Genomic DNA, 20,276 nt, shown 5'->3' with positions numbered 1-20,276 from the left:
AGGCAAGTTCCAAAGGCATCTGTTGGGATTAAAATCCAAGACTTCTCGGGCGCCGGGTGGCTCTGTTGGTTAAGCACCCGACTCTTGATTTCAGCTCAGGTCACGATCTCATGGTTCGCGAGTCAGTGCACAGACTGCTTGGGGTTCTCTCATTCTCTCTCTGCCCCTCTTGAGCCGTCTTGCATCTCTCAAAATCCAAGCCTTCTGATGGATGGATGCTTTCCCCACTCTAAATTCTATAGTTTCAGGAGCACCAGCATACCAATGGACAAAGTGACTGCTGGGGAGACCCCTGAGGGAGCCATCTGGAAAAGTGCTTTCGTGTGCCCTTTCTGTGGTCTAAACTCTTGAGTCTCCAGTCTAAACTCTGGATACTTCATTTTCTCTTTTGGGAAAGTTGATCTGGTACTATTTGATCCCTACACTGAAGGGGTGCTCAAGAAAAACATGAAATATTTATGAAGTGCTTTAAGTTTCAGGGGAAGTAATATTCCAGCCTACGAAAACGAAATGGATTCCGGCTTACCCATGCACCTTATCGGCTCATCCAAGTTTGCGCACGTCACTCCTGACCTGTCCTTGTGTGAAAATCTAAGGATGTCACACATACACTCGCCACCTTTCTTTAGCCCTGTGTGTTCCCGCGAATGGAGTGGGTGATACATTATTAACATGTCCAAGAAGGGAAATGAAGAGGTAGGGGTGAGAAGAGGAGGTGGCAGCAGGGAGGCGAGAAGGAGAGGAAAGGAGGTAAGAACTGACAATGCCTGAGGGGCCCAAGCTGTTAACCTGCAGGGTGTGGGCATCTTCTGCTGTTCCCCCTGCAAGGTGAACCTGACACTCGCTGGCCAGGTCTTGCACAGAACTGTGCCAAGGTCCGCGGTAGCCAGGGCTCCTCGGTGACGAGAGACAGTAGGGTGTGGAGCTGTTCACTTGGCATCCTTCACCACCACTAAGGTCACCGATAAAATATTAAGCTGATCCTGGGTACGTGGCTTCATGAAGATGATCGGGAATGAAGGGAAGCCAGGGCGAGGGGCAGCCATCAGATCAGATGCACAGAGGAGAGCACGCACGCGCACGGGGAGGCAGGACAGCCACGTTGCCACAGTGAAGCAGTCAGCTTGTGTTTACTTTCCACTCAAAATGTTTTCCTTTGTATATCCATACCATCACCTCTTGTTTTTTAAGGAAGTGACACAAAATAACAGGCTTCACAATGCCGTCAAATGTCACAATGCACAGTCATGTACTGTAATTGTACAAAATCGGAAGAATAAAATGTTACTAGTTAACACTGGTTAAAATGAAACGGACAACCAAAAATGAAACCAAACGAAAAGAAATCAAACGCTGGAATCCATAGAAACGCTTGACAATATTACCCAAAAACGCCGCCAAATAATTGTCCTAGCATGCTGCAGCTCATTGCCATAACTTCATAAGTTCCCAGCTCTTTGGGGGAAAGAAAGTGCGTTTTCACAGCCTACAGTTCTCAAAGAAACAGCTTTCACATGTATGCAGGTCAACAGATAAAGGAATGCAAACTCCAGGCACCAAGGTTGCTCAGACAGCAGTGGAGTCTAAAGAGTCCTTCTTAAAACCATTCTGAACCAGATCTGATTTGTTGAAAAAGAATCTGGAGGGTGACATTAGTTGAAGAGGGCCAAGGAAAAAACACTTAGCTGTTAATAAGGAAGAAAACCATCAAGAACTAGAACAATTAAGACTTAAATATTTTTCCTACTCTACTTTGAAGCTGAATTACAGCTCTTCATATTTGGAAAAGATATGCAGTTGATCCGTGGGTACAACCCCTCTCTCTTCCCCCCTGCACCCTCCCCCCCTCCTGATCCTGCATCTGAATGTCGGAGTACAGATTTTGCCAGTTCAATTTCCGTGAAGCAGAATTACGGTTTCCTCATGTGTGGCCATGCCGCTTTTTAACAATGAGGTATAATTTGATACTAACAATGCCTGTTCCCTCTTGGGCTACGGGCTTGATCGGTCATGTGGGTAGAAAACAATTCAACTTCCTGATAAAATCACACATACAAAAATTATTGCACTTAGAAACAACAACAACAAAAACTCAGCCCAACCAGCCAAGGGCCAAGAAAACTCTTCTTCGGAAGTGCTGTGCTTCCTGCCCTTTGCAGAGCGTCTGGACCTTTCTGGTGTTCGGTTGAATGTGGTCCGTTATTCAATGTCCAGAAGTAAAAGAGTCCAAAAGACACTGGAGGCTCTTTAAGGCTAAGTCTTCCCGGTGCTTCAGTGAGATAAATTATCTCCTTGGCCACATACTACAAAGCAGGGGCTCTTCTTAGCAAAATGGCTAGCAGCGCCCCTAAAAAACTCTGGAAGCAAGGGAGGATGGGTGCACACCATGTCCTGTCCTGTGGGGGGGGGGGGGGGAGTGGGGATGGAGAGAGAGAGAGAGAGAGAGAGAGAGAGAGAGAGATTGAAAGAGAGAGTAAGCGGTCTGGGAGGGTCAAGCCACACACGGACAGCTCTGTGACATAAGTTTATCTGTACATCTTTCTCTGTGTAAGCCTTTCCTGTGGATCTAAATATCTTTCCCTTTTCCGCAGATTTGTCTCTGTCTTAGTCTTTATCCTTCCTGCCTCTTCGGGCTTTCTGTCTTTTGATGGATATGAAGGTAGAATGCTAATCTTACCTTGCTACCCACTGGTCCATACGCTATTTATCCTTCCATTTTCCTGCCACAATGCACAGCTACCTTCTCCACACCCTGTGAATGGTCCCCCCACCCCCACCTCAGTGTAGTCAGATACATTTCACACTCCGTTTACTGACTTGAATTGGCATATTGTTACTTCAGCTAAGATTACTTACATCTCCCAAATCTGATCTCCTGGTCGAATTTGAGCACAAGGCACCAACTATGTTACTAATGTTTTCAGGAAGCTCTCAGGAAAATGTTCACATAATGGATGAGATCAAGGCATTCTTAAACTCCACTATTCTGAGAATATTGCCAATACTGTTTTTCTTCTCTGGGATGTGTGCTCCAGCTCACGTCTTTTTTGTAACTAACCCCTCCTATGACCCTTGTAATCAATAAAACATTTGCACAAAATATCTAGATAGAGTTGGGTGAGAGTATCCTGACATTTCGTGCATGGATCCAACATCAGAACAATTTAAGGTTCAGGTGGAGAGAATGAAGGTCATGTCACAAGGAGTTGCTGAAGCCCCTAATGTCACACTTACCAACCCGGGTACATGGAAGCTCTCAGATCTGCAATGGTATTAATCTCGCCCTATGACCCCACTTGTGGGGGCAGAATCCATACAACTGGTGACTGCTGCCTTTTGTTGTTCTAAGACAGAGTGCCCGTGATGGCCTTTTCTCTACTTACTGCTCCGGGTTCTGAACTAGGACTTGCTAACATTCTCGTAGATGACGTCACTGATGCAGAACTGTTGTTTCTTCTTCGTCCACATCAGCTGCACACACTGATGGATAAAAATGTACTGCTCCTGGTGCATAGGACAAAAACGTGTTTCAGAACAAGATTATTTTTGTGCAAACACGTTCGAAGACAGACTATTTTAATCCCATGGCAGGATTAAATACCATGATGTCAAAAAACAATTTCCATTATTTCTGAAATAATTTTATCACTAGGAAATCCAAGAGAATCCACTGTAAAAATATTCTGATTAATAATAGAGTTTACGTAATCACCGCTTAATGCTAAAGAAAATGTCCAATCGATAAATCATGGGCCTCTTTTGAAAAAGAAAAATAGTGTATCACTTCATAATATGCACCAAAATAAAATCCAGGAAGTTTACTAAATTAAGCCATAAAAATATAGGGGGGGAAATATAGGTTAATTTTTGTCTGATTCCTTTTAGGAAGGACTTTCTAAACTTCAAAACGATGTAACAAATCACAAATGAAACTTTGAAAGTACTGTATATGAAACAAAGTGAAAAGAATAAAATAAAGGTCAAACCAGAAACTGGGAGAGAAAATTATTTTCTAGAATTATGACGAAAAGTCGATACCTTTACTTTTCTTTAAAATTCCTCCAATCAGTAACACACACACTTAAACTGGCAAAATATATCGACAATTAGACCAAATATTCCTAGAAGGCAGGGACTGTACCTTTTTATTCCTAATGTCTAGCACTCAGCTTGTGCTTAGTAAATATTTTCTGAAGTAAACCGAGGAAATATTAAACCATAAGCAAAAAATGGCGACATAATAAAAAATTGTAAATTAAAACAATTGTTTTTCATCCATGACGTGAGCAAAACCGAAGGGGAAAAGTCACATTCAATGATAACTTGAGTTTGTTGAAGCTGTCGTTTTCATCTGTGGTTGGCAGAGGTATTATTAATAAAGTGCTAATAAGTGACACTCTGGACGCAGATAGTAAACAAGTGGGAAAAGACCCCAATTAATGTTCTATAAAAAGGAGAATGGTTTAAATAAGTTACAGCAGATCTATACCGAAACACTAGTCAGTCTTTAAAATGAGATTTATAGAGTTTTGGATAATTTGGGATGATAGATACACAGAGCAAAATGTTAGGTGGAAAATTAGAATGTAAAATTAGCATATGTATATGTAGCATCGAAGCACAACTGGATGAAAGTTATACTTGACTGAAGATGGAGATGAAATGCATCAGCATATGGAGAGTAGCTGTCTCAGTGCCATGAAATCAAAGAAACTTCATGATCTTTCTACTGTGTCTTCATTGCCTAGAGTGTCTCTGTAAGTAATACCATTAGAAATAACCTTGAAATAAAAACCAGTCGTGGTATTCGCAGGATTTAAGGGGTCTTTTGTACAACTTTATAAAAGATAGGTTAATGCTTCAAACCTCACTGAGTTGATACCTAAGCCCAATCTGTATTTTTCAACAAGCTTTGGAAAAAATACATTCCCTTATTTTTTAAATGTTTTTATTATTTTTGAGAGAGAGAGAGAGAGAAAGAGAGAGAGAGAGAGAGAGCCCAAACAGGGGAGGGGCAGAGAGAGAGGGAGACACAGAATCCATAGTAGGCTCCAGGCTCTGAGCTGTCAGCACAGAGCCTGACACGGGGCTCGAACTCATGAACCTGAGTTGAAGTCGGACCCTTAGCCAACTGAGCCACCCAGGCGCCCCCTATATTCCCTTATTTTGTGATAATATCATCAATAACTGGCTACTTCTTCTCATTATCACACACCACTCTGTTGTTTCTGGTGTTGTGTAAGGCACTGGGCACAGTTAAGGCCAGAAACTGCCTGGCTCTTCAGTGCGTAACTATTCAGTGGCCAATCTTGGGTGTCAAAAAATTAAAAAAAAAAAGTAGACCACAGGCAAAGTAAATAAAAGACTATTTACAGACACATCCTTGAGGGCCCCTGAGAAGTCTAAGCTGCCGATCAGGAGAATGGCTGCTCAAAGCAAAGCCGTCACTGACCTCCAGGGAAAGCCTATTAGAAGAAAATCAAACAAAACGTTTGATAAAAATAGAAGAGAGCCCAGGAGAGGGGAATGCCATCCATACAGAGCCCTTTACAGTTTCACCGTGCTGGTCTAGGTGATATTTCCATGATGTGTGCTGTACGATTCACAAATGCATCATTCACATTTTACAGATGACGGAAGGCCTGTGAGAGGTGAAGGGGGTTGTACAGAGGCCATGCTGTGACCCAGGCCCTCACGGGGTCTCACCCCACCACCCCTACTCTCTAACTGCCCTTCCTGCTCTTGTGGAGAGGCCCAGACCACGTGCCCGGTCAGTTGAGAAAAGGCAAGAGGGCATGTCAATGCTGCAGACCATGCAGCATGTTGCCGGGACGTGAAATGTGCATCTCAGGACACAGCTGTTTTATCGGTAACTTCTGCAATTGCTCGAGTGGGGCGGGGTGGTGGAATGGAGATGGCGGGTAGTCTAGAGGAGGCAGGGAAATTAGAAACCAGCCACGGGAGGAAACCCGGTACACAACACGCAGGCGGTTTATAGAGAGAGAATCCAAACTGGCCTCTTGAAAATCATTAGTGTCAATGGGGTACTGTGGGATGATAAAGCTGAAGAAAATAATTGACTCTGCTCCTTACGTGTTAACATCAGTCAAGTAGAAGACAGAAGGTCTGGGGGGTATGAACGGGCTCAAGAAGGATGTTAGGAAAACCCTAACATTCAAAATACAGGCTGAACCATGATGAGCATAGAAGCCATGAAAAATAAAGGTAAATGGACAAGATGTTTCAGACGTAACTAACAAAACCGAGACAAATAAATAACTCCAACTAGAAAGCATCCATTGCAGAATCCTGAGGGAACTCAAGAAGCTGGAACAGTTGGAAAAAATCAGTAACCTGTGGTGACCTCCGCCTCTTTTACTGACTGAGTTTTCCCACAAGAGTTCAGGGAAGGGATGCTGTACTTTAAAAAGACCGTTTCCCTGGAGATGTCAACCTAAAATGCTGCCCCGAACAAAGAAGCCAAACAACCAAAATGTGGGGCCAGAGCGTTAGGGAGAAAAACAAAATACTTCCTCAGCTCTGCAGAGAGGCACATGGAGGCTGCTCTAGTTTTGCGCGATTACCACATGCGAGGAAAGATAATGGTGCTGAGAACTGGATGGAGGGTCGGCCATGTGAAGGTAGTTTTTAAAAGGGGATTAAGATTCTGTAATTGGGAAAGCCATAGGCAAACAGGCTATAATCAAAGTCTATAAAGTTATAAGAGGCATAAATTAAGTCAATGGGGCAGACAATTCATCACATCCAAAATACTTAAAATAAGGAGTGGCCCTTTGAAGGCTGGGGATTACTATACATAATGGGGACATTTTAAACCACATATGAGGATGTAAATTTATAGAAGTGGAAACCAAAAATATGGACCGATTCATAAAGCACTGTTTAATCACTAGGTAGTGGGCTTCTCTGGGGAACCAGCATATTTCAAGCTTACGATAAGGAGGTAATATTAGTTCACATCCCCACCACTGTAAATTAGAAGGCAGCAGAGTTGGGATGTGAGTGGGTTCAAGGAAGTGAGGAAGCAAACACATCATCAATGAGGCACCTGCGTGTGAATGGGTCACTCTTTCCAAAGTGGTATGATCTTGCTATAGCTCAGAAATAAATACCATCCATCGGCTGTGTCCAGCCTTGGAAAGGTGGGAGTGGGGAGGCAGGAGAGCAAACAGAGGCAGAGGAGAAAAACCGGGCACTAACAGCAGCCATGGCTGCACGCTTTTTGAGTTAGACTGACATCTAGTGGTGCATCGTAGAAAAAGCAGGAAAAAGACTAAGGCGGCATTTAGGCTGGAAATGGAATACGAGGTCAGGCCTGGTTGTGTTGTACTCTACAAGCATTCCTCTTGCACACCCCTTGGGGGAAAAAAGGGATTATTGTAAGCCGGAAGCTAAGAAGTCGCGACTATGGTTTGGTGATTAGGATCAGGAACAAGCTATTGTGTGTAGGCTTCGGGGCGCCCCCAGGTGCACACCTGTTGCTGTTTGGAGGCAGTGTGTGTTGTGTGGTGGCAGCGGCCCGGGGCTGCCACTCCAGCCAGGGTGCATTCTGAGGCTTGCAGGGAGGAGAAGGCTTGGCTGAAGAGGAGGAGGAGGGAGCATATAACACAGCTGGATATTTCTGGGGGATGTTCCCTTGTTGTTACAATGATAAATCCATTCATTTAGACCAAGGGAACTGGCTGCACTGCTAGGTTGGGAGCTGGAAAGCCTTAAAATCATAAGGGGGACAGGAAGCATAAATCAACCCTTGATCATCATCAAAAGTGCATTGGGACAGAGGGTTATGGAGGACAAACTAATGCCAAACTAACTGAACCAAATCTAGCATTTCAAGTATGAATTAAATCGTATCAGTTCCACAGTCCCCACTCGGTGGCATTTACCCAGATTGGCTGTCACCTTCACTGAACTCTCAGTTTGTTCAAAGAGGCTTTATTCTATTATAGATATCATAGATACATCCACGTGCTCTGGATTATGAAGGGCATATGATGCCAACAACAGTGCCAGCTCTATGCACTGAAGAGATTGCTAGAAGCTAGTATCTTTTTTTTTAATACCCTGAAGCAGTTTGAACATGCACAATAAAAAACTGGGACTAGTGGATGCAGAAAAAAAAATGGACACAACAGTTTTGAAACATGAGATTGAATAATGAGAAGTTTCTCATTCCAGGGCAAATTTGAAAATGCGTATTGATTCTGCTCCTACCTCCGTCTGCACCATAGACATCCGGTATGATCGCATTTCGGACACTAGCCCTAAGATGTCGACAAACTCGTGATCCCGAATGTGCTGCAGGAGCCTGTCCAGGGCAATGAATGTTCCTGTTCGTCCCACTCCAGCACTGCAAAAGAGTGTTCAGACAACATATTCCTCAGACATATTCCTCTGCGCTGTTGCAAACAAACTGGCAATTTAAATCCCACCCCCCCAAACTACAGGTGGCACCACTGAGAAAAGGGAAGAACTCCTGAGAGTATTTTCCTAACCGATTTTGAAGCGTGCAGTTGTGGTCCGGGGTGTCATTCGATGGCACATTTCTGACTATCCCTGCCACCTTGCTTAAGGAGATGTGGGTCTGCACTGCCTCACACACACCCCCTCTCCCGCAGGGCCCTCTGCTTCCGGAGGAAAGTGATGATTCCATGTAGAGCCTGTTGGAGAGCTGATACACATAAACAGTTGCAGCGTTCTGCGTAACCTCAGAGTTAGGCACACACACGCTGCTGGAAAGTCGGCTTGAGATGCCACACGCCAGCTCTAGCTCTGGGGCCATAGCAACTTGTGTGCCATCAGGCCTAAGTTGAGTTCACCATCTCAGACCTTCCTTACAGCACACTGGCCATTCTGGTGGGTCCTGGGCCTGCTTCAGTCTCCCAGCGATCTTTTAGATAGTTGCCTCCAAATCACATTTGATATTTGGACTCAGTCTCTTCCAGTCCCCAAATCCCAGGGCTCAGAGAGCGGAACAAAGTGGGGCGAGTGACTGACACTGACTGCCGCCCACCGGCGGTCAGGAGAGCCCCCAGCTCTACATGTTCAAGTCAGCTCTTCTCTCCCAACCACTGAGAGGCTGCGGATTGTGAATTATGGTAAAATGAGAAAAGAGAAAGTCTCTGCTGGGAGAGAAATCCAACACTAGAAGCCTCGAGTTCAGAGATTGCTTTTCTACAAGACAACTCTTCCCTCCTAAGACTTACTGTCTAAGAGAAAACGTTCTGCCTCTGGGTGAGCACCCATAAAGCACCCATAAAGTCACATCCAGAACTGTGGCTGCTTCCTGCTTGGAAAGGAACCACGAGTTTGACCGCGTGGTTGAGCACCTTTATTTTCTGCTCATGGGAAGAATGGTGTTGAAACCAGATAATGTTGTCTGGTGACACCTGTGAACACGTGAGGTGAACTCACGCAAGAATATCCTCCCTGATCCCAAACTGGGTAGCTTACAAAGTGTTTTTCTTTCCGGACAGACACAGACACATACTGCTCTCTCTCTGTCCCACCCACCCCCACCGCCCCCCCCCCCCCCACACACACACACACACACTCCCCTAGCCATTCTGGTTCACAAAGGCCAAGGTGTTAGACCCAGGATTATAGACTTATTTACTTAGGTTGACATGGCTACCAGTGCCTCCTCTAACATCCCCATTCAATTTCTATCTGTGGCATACAGTGGGAACATATTTATATCCCATGCTCTTTGGGGGTTGCATAAAAATTTTGGTTCACTTGGTGAGAAAGAAAGCTTAAATTCAAAGATAATGTTTCTCCTAAGGAATTAGTGTGGCCCTTGTTTTTGGATAGTGTGCTAGATCATACAACCCCTTTCATTTGAGCTGTCTAGAAATTCAGAGACAATCTCTAAGAGCAATCATAGCAAATGTCTATCTTAATGAGCTGAATACTTTCATTTCTCCTTTCCCTCATCTTGCTTTTATGTCTATTAATATTATTCTGGGCTGTGATCGGCTATTTTTAATCTGCCCTTGCAGTTGGCCATGTTACAAACCACTCGGGATCTCTCATAGGCTGGGGTAATTTCACACAGTACCTAAAGGCACGACCTTTAGAGACCGTCACCTGGATTTGAGTCCTAACCCCTCCACGTTCTGGCTGCACGAATTTGAGCAAGTCCCTTAACCTCCCCACTTCTTTCTTTCAGCTAAGAATGAGAATAAAAATATCTATCTCATAAGCTATAGGAGATAGGAAAAGCCACGTTATAAGCAAATTGTGTACCTAGTAAGGTATCAGTGAGTTGTCAATGTTATAAATTCATAATTCATTTAATCGTTAATTCACTGTGCTCAGGGATTCATGGACTGGTGGGTGATTCCCTTTATAAAGCAAAGCCTGTGGTGCCGCGACAGAAAATGTGGCTGATGAGTTACCTGCAGTGCACGATCATGGGGCCTTTGCTCTTGGTAGCTTGCTGTCGAACCACGTGTACAAACTGAAGGATACTTTCTGCAGCATTTGCTGTGGGCACACCGTGATCAGGCCACGCCGTGTAGTTGAAATGCATCACATCCTGCATCTCGTCAGCCTTTAGGAGAAAAAGCCAAAGTGAGCATTAATCTCTCGGTCCACTAGCCAGCTGGCCCGGGCCGTCACTGCAGCTCACAAGTTAATGCCATTAAGAAGTGAAAGCCATGTTCCACTCCTGGTCAGCACGCTTCCCTTTCCAGCTCTGAGGATCGTGTCTGGCACAAAGCAAGCCCTGGGGAAAAAATACTAATTGTTTAAAACTTCAAATAGTAGGATAAATCGGCGAATCCAGGCCTGTGTGGAGATGAGAGCATAAGCAGATCAGGGTGTGTATTCTGGCTCGGCCGTTTAGCAATGGCATCAGCTTTGGCCCAAAAATACCGTGGGAGGTGCTATTGGTGACCCTCCCCCATAGGGTCCCCTTTGCCAGGCTGACTGCCCCTTTTCCAGCTGCTGCTAACAGCATATGGCTCTGTCCTCCTCATGGTTGTCCCTCCACGAAGGGAAATGTCTTGCTGGAGTGTGCCTGAGAGGATGTGTTCTCCTACTGAGGGCAGTCCACAGCTACGGAGTGACCGATATTGGGGTATAAAATGCCGGCCCCCTTACGTCGGAGGGGCACATGTAACTGTAAGGTGCCGTTCATGCCCCAACACTCCCCATGGTATGCAGCTGAGGCTAGAATTCAGCTGAACCCACAGCTGTGCCTGGCTCCTTCCCTGCCCTGTCCTCTCCTGCTTCCCTTGCTCCCTTACAGTTTTACCCAAGATCATACTTGCCATAACTCACCAATAGGACAATCCCGGTCTTGGGCTCTGACCCAAGACAAACTGGCTGAACAGCAGGTTTCTCATACCTAAGATGCGTCTTTTTAGATGTTAGAGTACAATACGACCTATCGCAGGGGTTGTGGGGAAGATTAAGTGTGCTCACGTCTGTGAAGGATGGACCTGTCAGATATTAGCATCACCACTACTCCATAGTTTCCACCACTCTCTTCCTTCCAGCTCAGTGCATTTATGGTTGGCTCTGGGAATCCCAGTGAGTGGGTATGTTTTGTACATGTATCTTATTCATATTAACCCATACATCAAATATATTGTTGTCCCCTCTGAACTGAGTAATTATCAGGATAATTCAAGATTCACTCTTTTTAGTCTCTACTAATTTGTAAGCATAAAGATTTATTCTGTTCTTGTTATCAACAGTCAGGAATATTCCAAACCCAGGCCCCAACAAAGATCTAATTCACTCCCCTTCCCTCAAACTTGGCAAGAGCCTAAAATCCCCTCAGTGAATGGAATACTGTATCATAATTTGGAAGAATTTGGCCTGGTTATGAGTTTGAAACTAAAGTTAGGTTCAGGCATTAAAGAGGAATGAATTCCAAAGAGTCAGTGGTCTTGGGTGGAGTAGAATTTGTATAAATATAAGTAAATGCATAAATAAAGCATATAAATAAACACATAATAAGATCTGTATAAACATAAGTAAATCAGCACTCAATTAGACCCACTGTCCACAGACACTTAAGGCTAAACATCCCAAGCCACATGCAGTACCTCCCTCACCACCTTCAAGGGCTCTTTCTTAGACACATAGAGCATGAAGTCTGCAAAAATGTTGCCCCTCTCACTGCTGTTTTCAGGAAGTATGGCAATAAAGTAACCCAAGCATAATAAATTGTGCATAATGACTCCATTACTCAACACCATGAGGACCGACGGATGCTCAATCAATCACTAGACAACTTCGGTTGCCCAGAAAACCTCACAAAAAATGTTAGCTCTCTTCAAAGGCTGATTATAGGCTTAGTTCAAAGGCTTGTGCATTGTAGGCATATATGTGTGTGTGTGTATATGTATATGCATATATATAATTGATCTGAAAATGTCTCCAGCTAAAATGAGCAAAGTGGTTCCAAAATAGGCAATGCTTATATTGTCGTTAGTCTCTCTACAGTTGTAAGACAGAGGTATTGGGGTGATCCCTGGTTAAGCTGGATAGCAAGGCACACATCAATGGGGACAAAGTTTTGCTGGTTTTAGTTTCCAGTTCTTACTCAGTTCATGCCAAGTTTTTAAGCACTGGACAGTGAAAAACTGTGTGCTATGGTCATTTTCCTCCTTTCTTCGTTGAAGGAGAAAAACTTATTATCTTAGCTGTTCCAAAATCTCTCTTACCCCGATTTCCTCACTCATATACTTTTATCTGGTTGTACTCTGAAAGTTTCCACATATCAATATAGAGGGAATAAAGAAGAGTGTAAACAAAAATGGAAACAAATAGAAAAGCATATTCATTGGCAAGGCACAATGTTCTTTTAGATTCTGCATTTATGGCCAAAAGGGGGCCCTCTAGGACCAAATGCTCGTGACTGTGTCTACCGTATAAACATCTTACCAGAAAGCACTATTACTCAATATTTTATTCTTATGTTTCAAGCCCTTCACATGATTGTCATTGAAAGATAGGTCATAAGTTAAGACCAAGGACAAGAAGGGACCCCTGGGTGGCTCAGTCGGTTGTGTCCGACTTCAGCTCAGGTCATGATCTCGCTTTTCATGAGTTCGAGCCCCGCGTTGGGCTCTGTGCCGACAGCTCAGAGCCTGGAGCCTGCTTCGGATTCTGTGTCTCCCTCTCTCTCTGCCCCTCCCCTGCTCACACTCTGTCTCTCTCTGTCTCTCAAAATAATAATAATAATAATAATAAACGTTAAAAAAATTTAAAAAAAAAAGACCAAGGACAAGAAGCATAGTATTGATCATACAGTGATCTCTGACTCTTCCCTGCCAAGGAAACAGGTATGGGAACAGGTGTTGTCTTGCGCTCTGCAGTTTCTTATCTCCTGAATCCAAACCTAGGGAAATATTTGTCCTACATTTTTCCAGCAGTTTACACTGGCTTCCCAGCTAAAATAACCAAAAAAGAAAGCAGGATTCAAATGGCATTCAGATTGTCAAGTATTTTCTCTGATGGAACGTCTTTCCAAGTGCTTTATTATATTTGAAATCCTTCCTTCATTCACTGATTTATTCATTCCACAAAGATTTTCATAAGTGGCTAAGGGTTGGGATTATAAAGCTTATTAAAACGGGGTACTTGCTTCCCAAGCTCACACCACACTGGGTGAGACAGACACGAAGGGAGAGAACTGCAGCCATCTCTGATGTCTTGCGATAGAGCAGTAGGTGAGACAGAGCAGAGGCGGAAAGGAATAAAGTTGTCTAGAGACTACAGAAAGCTTAACAAAGGAGGTGACATGTGAGCTGAAACTCTGGGTGGGAATGTGTTTAGGGAGGAGATGGTCATTTCAAAGAAAAGGAACAGCATGAAGCAGTCTGCTAGGGATTTGCCCAAATTCTCATTGTGACAAAAGTCATTGTTAACTACCAGTGGTTAAGAAGTGATTTAACTTCCAAATATAGTAAGTGGCTAGTTCACGAGTACTTATGCTGCACTGATGGGGACAATATTTGTTTCTATTGTGCATATTAAGGGTCACCAAACATTTTCTGTCGAGGGCAGAGAGTAAATATTTTAGTTTTAAGGGTCATTTGTCTCCGTTCCAACGACTCAAGCTTGATGCAGCACAAAAATAACTCATGGGCAATATGTAAGCAAACGTGTGGCCATGTTTCAATGAAATGTTATTTGTGGACACTGACGTTTGAATTTCATATAATTTCCATATTTGGTGTGAAATATTATTTTTCTTTTTTTTTCACACATTTAAAAGTTTAAAACTCATTCTTGGCTCATAGGTTTTACAAAACAAGCAGTGGTCAATTTGTCCATAGCCCAGTCTTGAACCCCTGAGGTATACAGTTAGGAAGTGTTGTTTCTAGGCAGAGAACATTGTGATGAGGACTTTCTTATTGAATGGTGTCCTCAACAGACAGCATGCTTAAGCGAGTACTAGAAAAATTCCCTCCTATTTTCTGGGACTACTGTGTGTGAAGAAGGGTGATTGGTTGATAGGGGCACCCAGCCTGGCACACAAATATTGGGCATGAGCTCAAAACCTAATCATCAGAGAAGTAGCAGACCCAGGACAAATAGACTTTCTTTTTTGTTTTTTCAATTTTATTTGAGGGAGACAGAGAGAGAGAGAGAGTGGGAGCAGGGGAGAAGGGCAGAGGGAGAGAGAGAGAATCCCAAGCAGGCTCTGTGCTGTCAGTGCAGAGTCAGACATGGGGCTCCATCCCACGTCCCTGGGATCATGACCTAAGCAGAAATCAAGAGTCGGACACTCAACCGGCTGAGCCACCCAGGTGCCTCTAGACTTTTCTAACATGCTAGTATTCAGAAATCGATAGCATTTGAAAAGAGATATGGAACCATGATTAAAAAGAAATAGCTTTGAAATAATAAAAAGCCAAACCATAACAAAAAATAAGGAAAAAAGCCAAAGAAAACCAAATCCAAACTACTATATCATGGTTTAGGTGTTTAGTTTAAAATTTAAGTGTGCCTTATATATCCTAAGTATACCCATCCATAATTAGTATAAGTAATGAGAACTTGTCAATTGTAACTGGTGAGCAGTGGTGCCCTGTGTCTCCTATTCCCCTAGGCTGATCTGAGATGGAAAGGTGCAGACTTTTTATTCCATCTCCTCGGGATTTCCAGGCCAACCATTTCATCCACACAGCACTGCTGATGAAACTGGAAATAAATACACTAAATGTGGGATTTATCTCTTGAAGAAAGCAGTGCTGCAAAGCTGGAAGAGCTCATAGTCTTACATCATGGGGGGTTGGTCTCTGACACGTCGGTGTCCCTCAGCGTGGGGACAGCCACCTGAACTGGTGCTTCATGACTTACATAGTTGATCCGGAAGTGTCTGCAGGCCCAGTCTTCCCGTTCTTCCTCTGACATCATCTCCACGGTGATGTCCCCATAAGCTATGGGTTCTTCCGTGAATGGCCAGTAATGGTCACATTTCACCTGAGGTGACAATAGCACACAATCTTTTATTTATTTATTTATTTATTTGTAACGTTTATTTATTTTTAAGAGGGAGAGAGACAGAGCTTGAGCAGGGGAAGAGCAGAGAGAGAGGGAGACACAGAATCTGAAGCAGGTTCAAGGCTCTGAGCTGTCAGCGCACAGCCCGACGCGGGGCTCAAACAGTCTTTGCAACCTTGAGATCATCACCTGAGCTGACTGTTGGATGCTTCACCAACTGAGCCACCCTGGCACCCCGCACACAACCTTTTAAAACAAACAGGCTAGGAAAGAAATAGTCCGTGCTCACTTAGAGAAAACAAAATTACAGTAAAACCTTGGACTGCAGGTAACTTGTTCTGTGAGTGTTCTGCAAGAGGAACAAACACTTCTAATAAATTTTAACTTGATAAATGAGCAATGTCTTGCAATATGAGTAGTATGTGATGCTGGATGTCACATGATCACAACTGAGCCAATGGTTCTTTCTCTCTCTCTCTCTCTCTCTCTCGCTCGGGATTGTGGGCATGGTCTCCCATGCTCAGACGCTAAGTCTCAGGCTGCGGTGTTTGGCAGAAATCAGTGATATTTCAGAATGTTGGAAGGTGCCCACACTGGCCCTAGTGTATTTTTTGTCACTTCAAAGCACATATGGACAGTCCTTTGCTTTTCTATACAAGAATAAGCTTAGGAATGCTTTGCTTCATTCTAGGTCAGGCTGCCTGCAGATATAGACCCTTTCCTCCGCTGCCTTACTGCCAGTTACATTCAATACAGTATGTGACAAGAGTTTATTCATACTGTACTGTGGTTAACATCTGTTAGTGATAGTGAAAGCCGTCCTACACAATAACCCTCCCTTCTCTGGTCTCCCTCACACCAGCCACGAAGGTTTTCAAAGGTAAGTGCAGGTTAATTTGTTATTTTTCTTTATAGTTTGTATTTTCCTTGTTATTTTGTATTATATTATAGTATTGTAATCAATTTTATGTAAATCTTTTTGAGTTCTGGAATAAAGCATCTGAGTTTCCATTACTTCTTATGGGAAAAGTCGCATGATACACAAGTGCTTTGGATTACAAGCATGTTTCTGGAACGAATTATGCTCACAAACCAAGGTTTTACTGTACTTGCCTCTGAAGAACTGTATAGTATTATTGTGCGCATTATAAAAGAAGCAAGTGGGGGCGCCTGGGTGGCGCAGTAGGTTAAGCGTCCGACTTCAGCCAGGTCACGATCTCGCGGTCCGTGAGTTCGAGCCCCGCGTCAGGCTCTGGGCTGATGGCTTGGAGCCTGGAGCCTGTTTCCGATTCTGTGTCTCCCTCTCTCTCTGCCCCTCCCCCGTTCATGCTCTGTCTCTCTCTGTCCCAAAAATAAATTAAAAACGTTGAAAAAAAAATTTTTAAAAGAAGCAAGTGGAAGTTTCTGGTACATAGTAAACACTCCAGCCATAGCCCTGGCTGGTACAGATTTTGCTGCCAGTGGGAACAGCCCCATTAGACACTTACCCTTCTTTTCTCATTACACTGAGTGAGCATGACAATAATCTGGGACTTCTGTTGTAGGACCATCTTCCAAAAGTCATTTCTGGTTTCAGGCAGTGGCCCCTGTGTGGCAATATACTCCTGGGGTGAGTTGTATCCCTGAAAGATTAAGTGACAAAGTGGTCACCAAGAAGCTACTGTCAACACCAAATGCTGTTCCACGCAAATGAAGAAAAACTGAAAATGTACTGGGGATAAGCCTAGCAAAGGATCACACACGTAGGTAATGGTTCCTCCCTTTCTCATCAAAGAGGTAATCAGAGTAACTGACCCATGTAGGTCGGCGTGATTGTAAGCATTGTTCTCTGAAGTGTATACATATAATCGCACTCACACCTTTTCATGAGAACTGTCACTAGTTTTAAAATAGGGGCTCAGGTGGAGCCCTTTGAGTTGCGTTGCCAAAACCAAAGCTTATTTATTTATTTTTAAATGCTTATTTATTTATTTCGAGAAAGAGAGAGAGAGAGAGAGGAAGAGAGAGAGATGGGGCAGAGACAGAGGGATAGAGAATCCCAAGCATGCCCCCCACTGTCAGGGCAGAGCCCGACGCAAGACTTGAACTCATGAACCTTGAGATCATGACCTGAGCCAAAATCAAGAGTCTGACACTTAATTGACAGAGTCACTCAGGCACCTCAAAACTGAAGTTTAAACACAAAAAAAGATGATGTTTAATATAATTACTTACTTTCACTCTCACTCTTTACAAAGAAACATGAACATTACTAATCTATGGGCTTTTCCCCCTATTTGTTATTCTGAAGTGGGATACTGGGAATTAATAGGATAATTCTTCAGAGTTGGGTAGCCAGGTGGAGAATGGCTCTCTTTTTAACTGTTTGACATATATATATACCTCTAATAGTCCTCTTGTGGCTGAGCTAGAATTTGGACACCTGGTTTTAAAAATTTTTTATTGTCTTTTACTTACAGGAATATAGTTGGCATTGATATAGTCTGCGCCTTCCTCTTCATTCATGGAGACTAATCTCACTCGGCTAAAGTCATCTGTAAAGAATAAGAAGAAACAATGTCAAAACTCCGAGTGGAAAGAAGGATTGCCTTAACTTTCTCTAACCAACAGCAAGTCGGAGCAGCCCACATTTACTTTAGCCCACTTGTTTAAATAAATATAGAAACACCTCGCAATCACCATTTCCTCCCCATCAGCTTCCCTGTCCTTGTCTCCAGGCTTCAGGGGGATTGTGTAGGATATTCATAGGAACTAAGATATCTGGTAGGTTGTATGGAAGGCTGTAGAATGTAGCCTAAATCCATGATTTCCATGTCACCTAACACATCCAGAGAATCCACTGCCTTTGGGAAACCCAGAGAAGATGGGGTTGCATGGACTTTGTGCAAACAGACTTCAGATGAGAAAAGTAAATTCTGAAATGCGTATAGATGTAAAAGTGTAAATGATGACACTACCCAATTTTATCAAGAAGCCTGATCAAGGAAGGGTTGTCCTTCTAGAGCTTTTTCACCTCTCTTCTTTCCCATTCTCCATTTTCTCCCAGCATCCCCCACCTCTACCCAGTATGGCAGAAAGTTAAATCTATATTGGAATGTATTTTAATTGTCCTATAAGTACTTTATATTACTCTTCTCTTGAATGTTGGCTTTATTACAAAACGCTAAGCAACAGCAGAACCTGCCAGAAGAAAGAGGAGGTATTTTAATACACCGCACTCTTGCTGTTGTCAGGGAGTTGACTGAAAGTAGTTTACGAGAGCTCAGATTATCTTACCCCGAGTTTGGCTAAGACTTTTAATCTCCAAATAGAGATAAAAAAGAGCCAAATGGTCAGTCTTTCCTTCTCAGACACAATTCATTTGAAAGCAAAGAAATTAAATCTTCCTACACAGGACAGAATTGAGTAACACGGAAGCACGCTTGGGATCAATGCAGTGGCAGAGATGGCCTTGAGGATCCAGACCACAGCTGGGGTTAGCCAGAGACTGGGGAAACTAATCCATCTGCAGTAACAGTCCGTCAGCCTTTGAGAGACGACACTAGGACAGGCTCTAGTGATAAGCTTACATGGTAGGATGTTTGTGTAGCGATTTTTACATCGGTTCAGTGGAAGGTCTGCAGCAAAATGTGGAATGTCCAGTCCAATCAATTTTAACTCCTGTAAATGACAGAGAATAGAGTTGAGTTTCCGTACTTGATGTGGACTGGGTTACTGTTCACATTGGCTTACTGTTCACATTGGATTATTCCTCACTCCCTGCCTGTAATAGAAGCATCGCCCCCCCCTCTTCCACATGATGTTCCAGTAGCTCCCTTTTGGGGCCGAGCATGCTTCTCCATTCCACTGTTCTCCACTTGCGTTGGCCCATGAACTTGGGAAGAAATCATTCCAATCAGAAGCAGTAAGTGTGCTTGCTCAGTTTGGTTTGCCCTCCTGTGCTGCAGCCATCTGCTGTGATAACACCCAGGGAGGCTGCGAGCCCCAGAATGAGGAGACACTTGTAGCACACCTAATTCTGACCTATGGCCTGAAGCCGGCCCGTCCACTGTCCTACAGACCCTTGAATGAGGAAAATAAATTCATGTTGTTGTGGATCAGGGTGCCCGGCTGGCTCAGTTGGTTAAGCATCTGACGCTTGGTTTCGACTCAGGTCATGACCTCACAGTTTGTGAGTGAGAGCCCAGCATTGGGCTCCATGCTGATGGTGTGGAGCCTGCTTGGAATATTCTCTCTTCCTTTCTCTCTACCCCTCCCCTGTTTGCTCTCTACCTTTCTCTCTCAAGAAAAATAAATATTTAAAAAAATGTTGTTGTGGATCACTGAGATTTTGAGATTTACACTATATAATGCTTATATAGCATTACTGGAGGAACAGCTGACTAACATAATACATAAATACCCTCGGGCACCTGGGTGGCTCAGTTGGTTAAGTGTCTGACTCTTGATCTTGGCTCAGGACATGATTTCACATGTGATTATAAATTAGAGTCCCATGTTGGGTTTTACACTGATGGCACGGAGCCTGCTTGTGATTCTCTCTCTTCTTCTCTCTGCCCCTCCCCTGCTTGTGTTCTTTCTGTCTCAAAACAAATAAATAAAACTTAAAAAAAAACACTTAATTCCAATGGATAGTTTAGTGATCATGTGGAGAAGGTAGGAATTATGAGTATTATTCAAGGTGTAGAAAATTTGAAAACAGAGACATTTCAGATTTTTGGAAGTATGTATTAACTGAAATTTATATGATATATGTAAATATTCCTATTCTATGAGGTATTTCTCCT

General features: G+C 43.5%; 1 protein-coding gene across 2 annotated transcripts in view; it reads right to left on the bottom strand.

The window, feature by feature from the left end:
• Positions 1–1,225: 1,225 nt before the first annotated feature.
• The window catches only part of PTPRO (protein tyrosine phosphatase receptor type O), a 239,019-nt gene continuing 219,968 nt past the window's right edge, over positions 1,226–20,276 (bottom strand). For both annotated transcript variants that reach the window (XM_078450066.2, XM_078450067.2), the window contains 8 exons: positions 19,059–19,149; positions 17,947–18,023; positions 16,977–17,111; positions 15,346–15,468; positions 10,422–10,576; positions 8,236–8,371; positions 3,384–3,504; positions 1,226–2,396 (listed from right to left, as the gene is read on the bottom strand). In XM_078450066.2, coding sequence (XP_078306192.2) covers positions 3,400–3,504; positions 8,236–8,371; positions 10,422–10,576; positions 15,346–15,468; positions 16,977–17,111; positions 17,947–18,023; positions 19,059–19,149 — 822 coding nt within the window. In that variant the 3' untranslated portion in view covers positions 1,226–2,396; positions 3,384–3,399. The remainder of the gene's footprint in view (positions 2,397–3,383; positions 3,505–8,235; positions 8,372–10,421; positions 10,577–15,345; positions 15,469–16,976; positions 17,112–17,946; positions 18,024–19,058; positions 19,150–20,276) is intronic.

This window comes from Panthera onca, chromosome B4 (genome assembly GCF_046562875.1).
Source record: "Panthera onca isolate mPanOnc1 chromosome B4, mPanOnc1 haplotype 2, whole genome shotgun sequence".
Classification (NCBI taxonomy): domain Eukaryota; kingdom Metazoa; phylum Chordata; class Mammalia; order Carnivora; family Felidae; genus Panthera; species Panthera onca.
The sequence above is the reverse complement of the archived record's forward strand: the minus strand, read 5'-3'. Positions and strand labels throughout refer to the sequence as shown.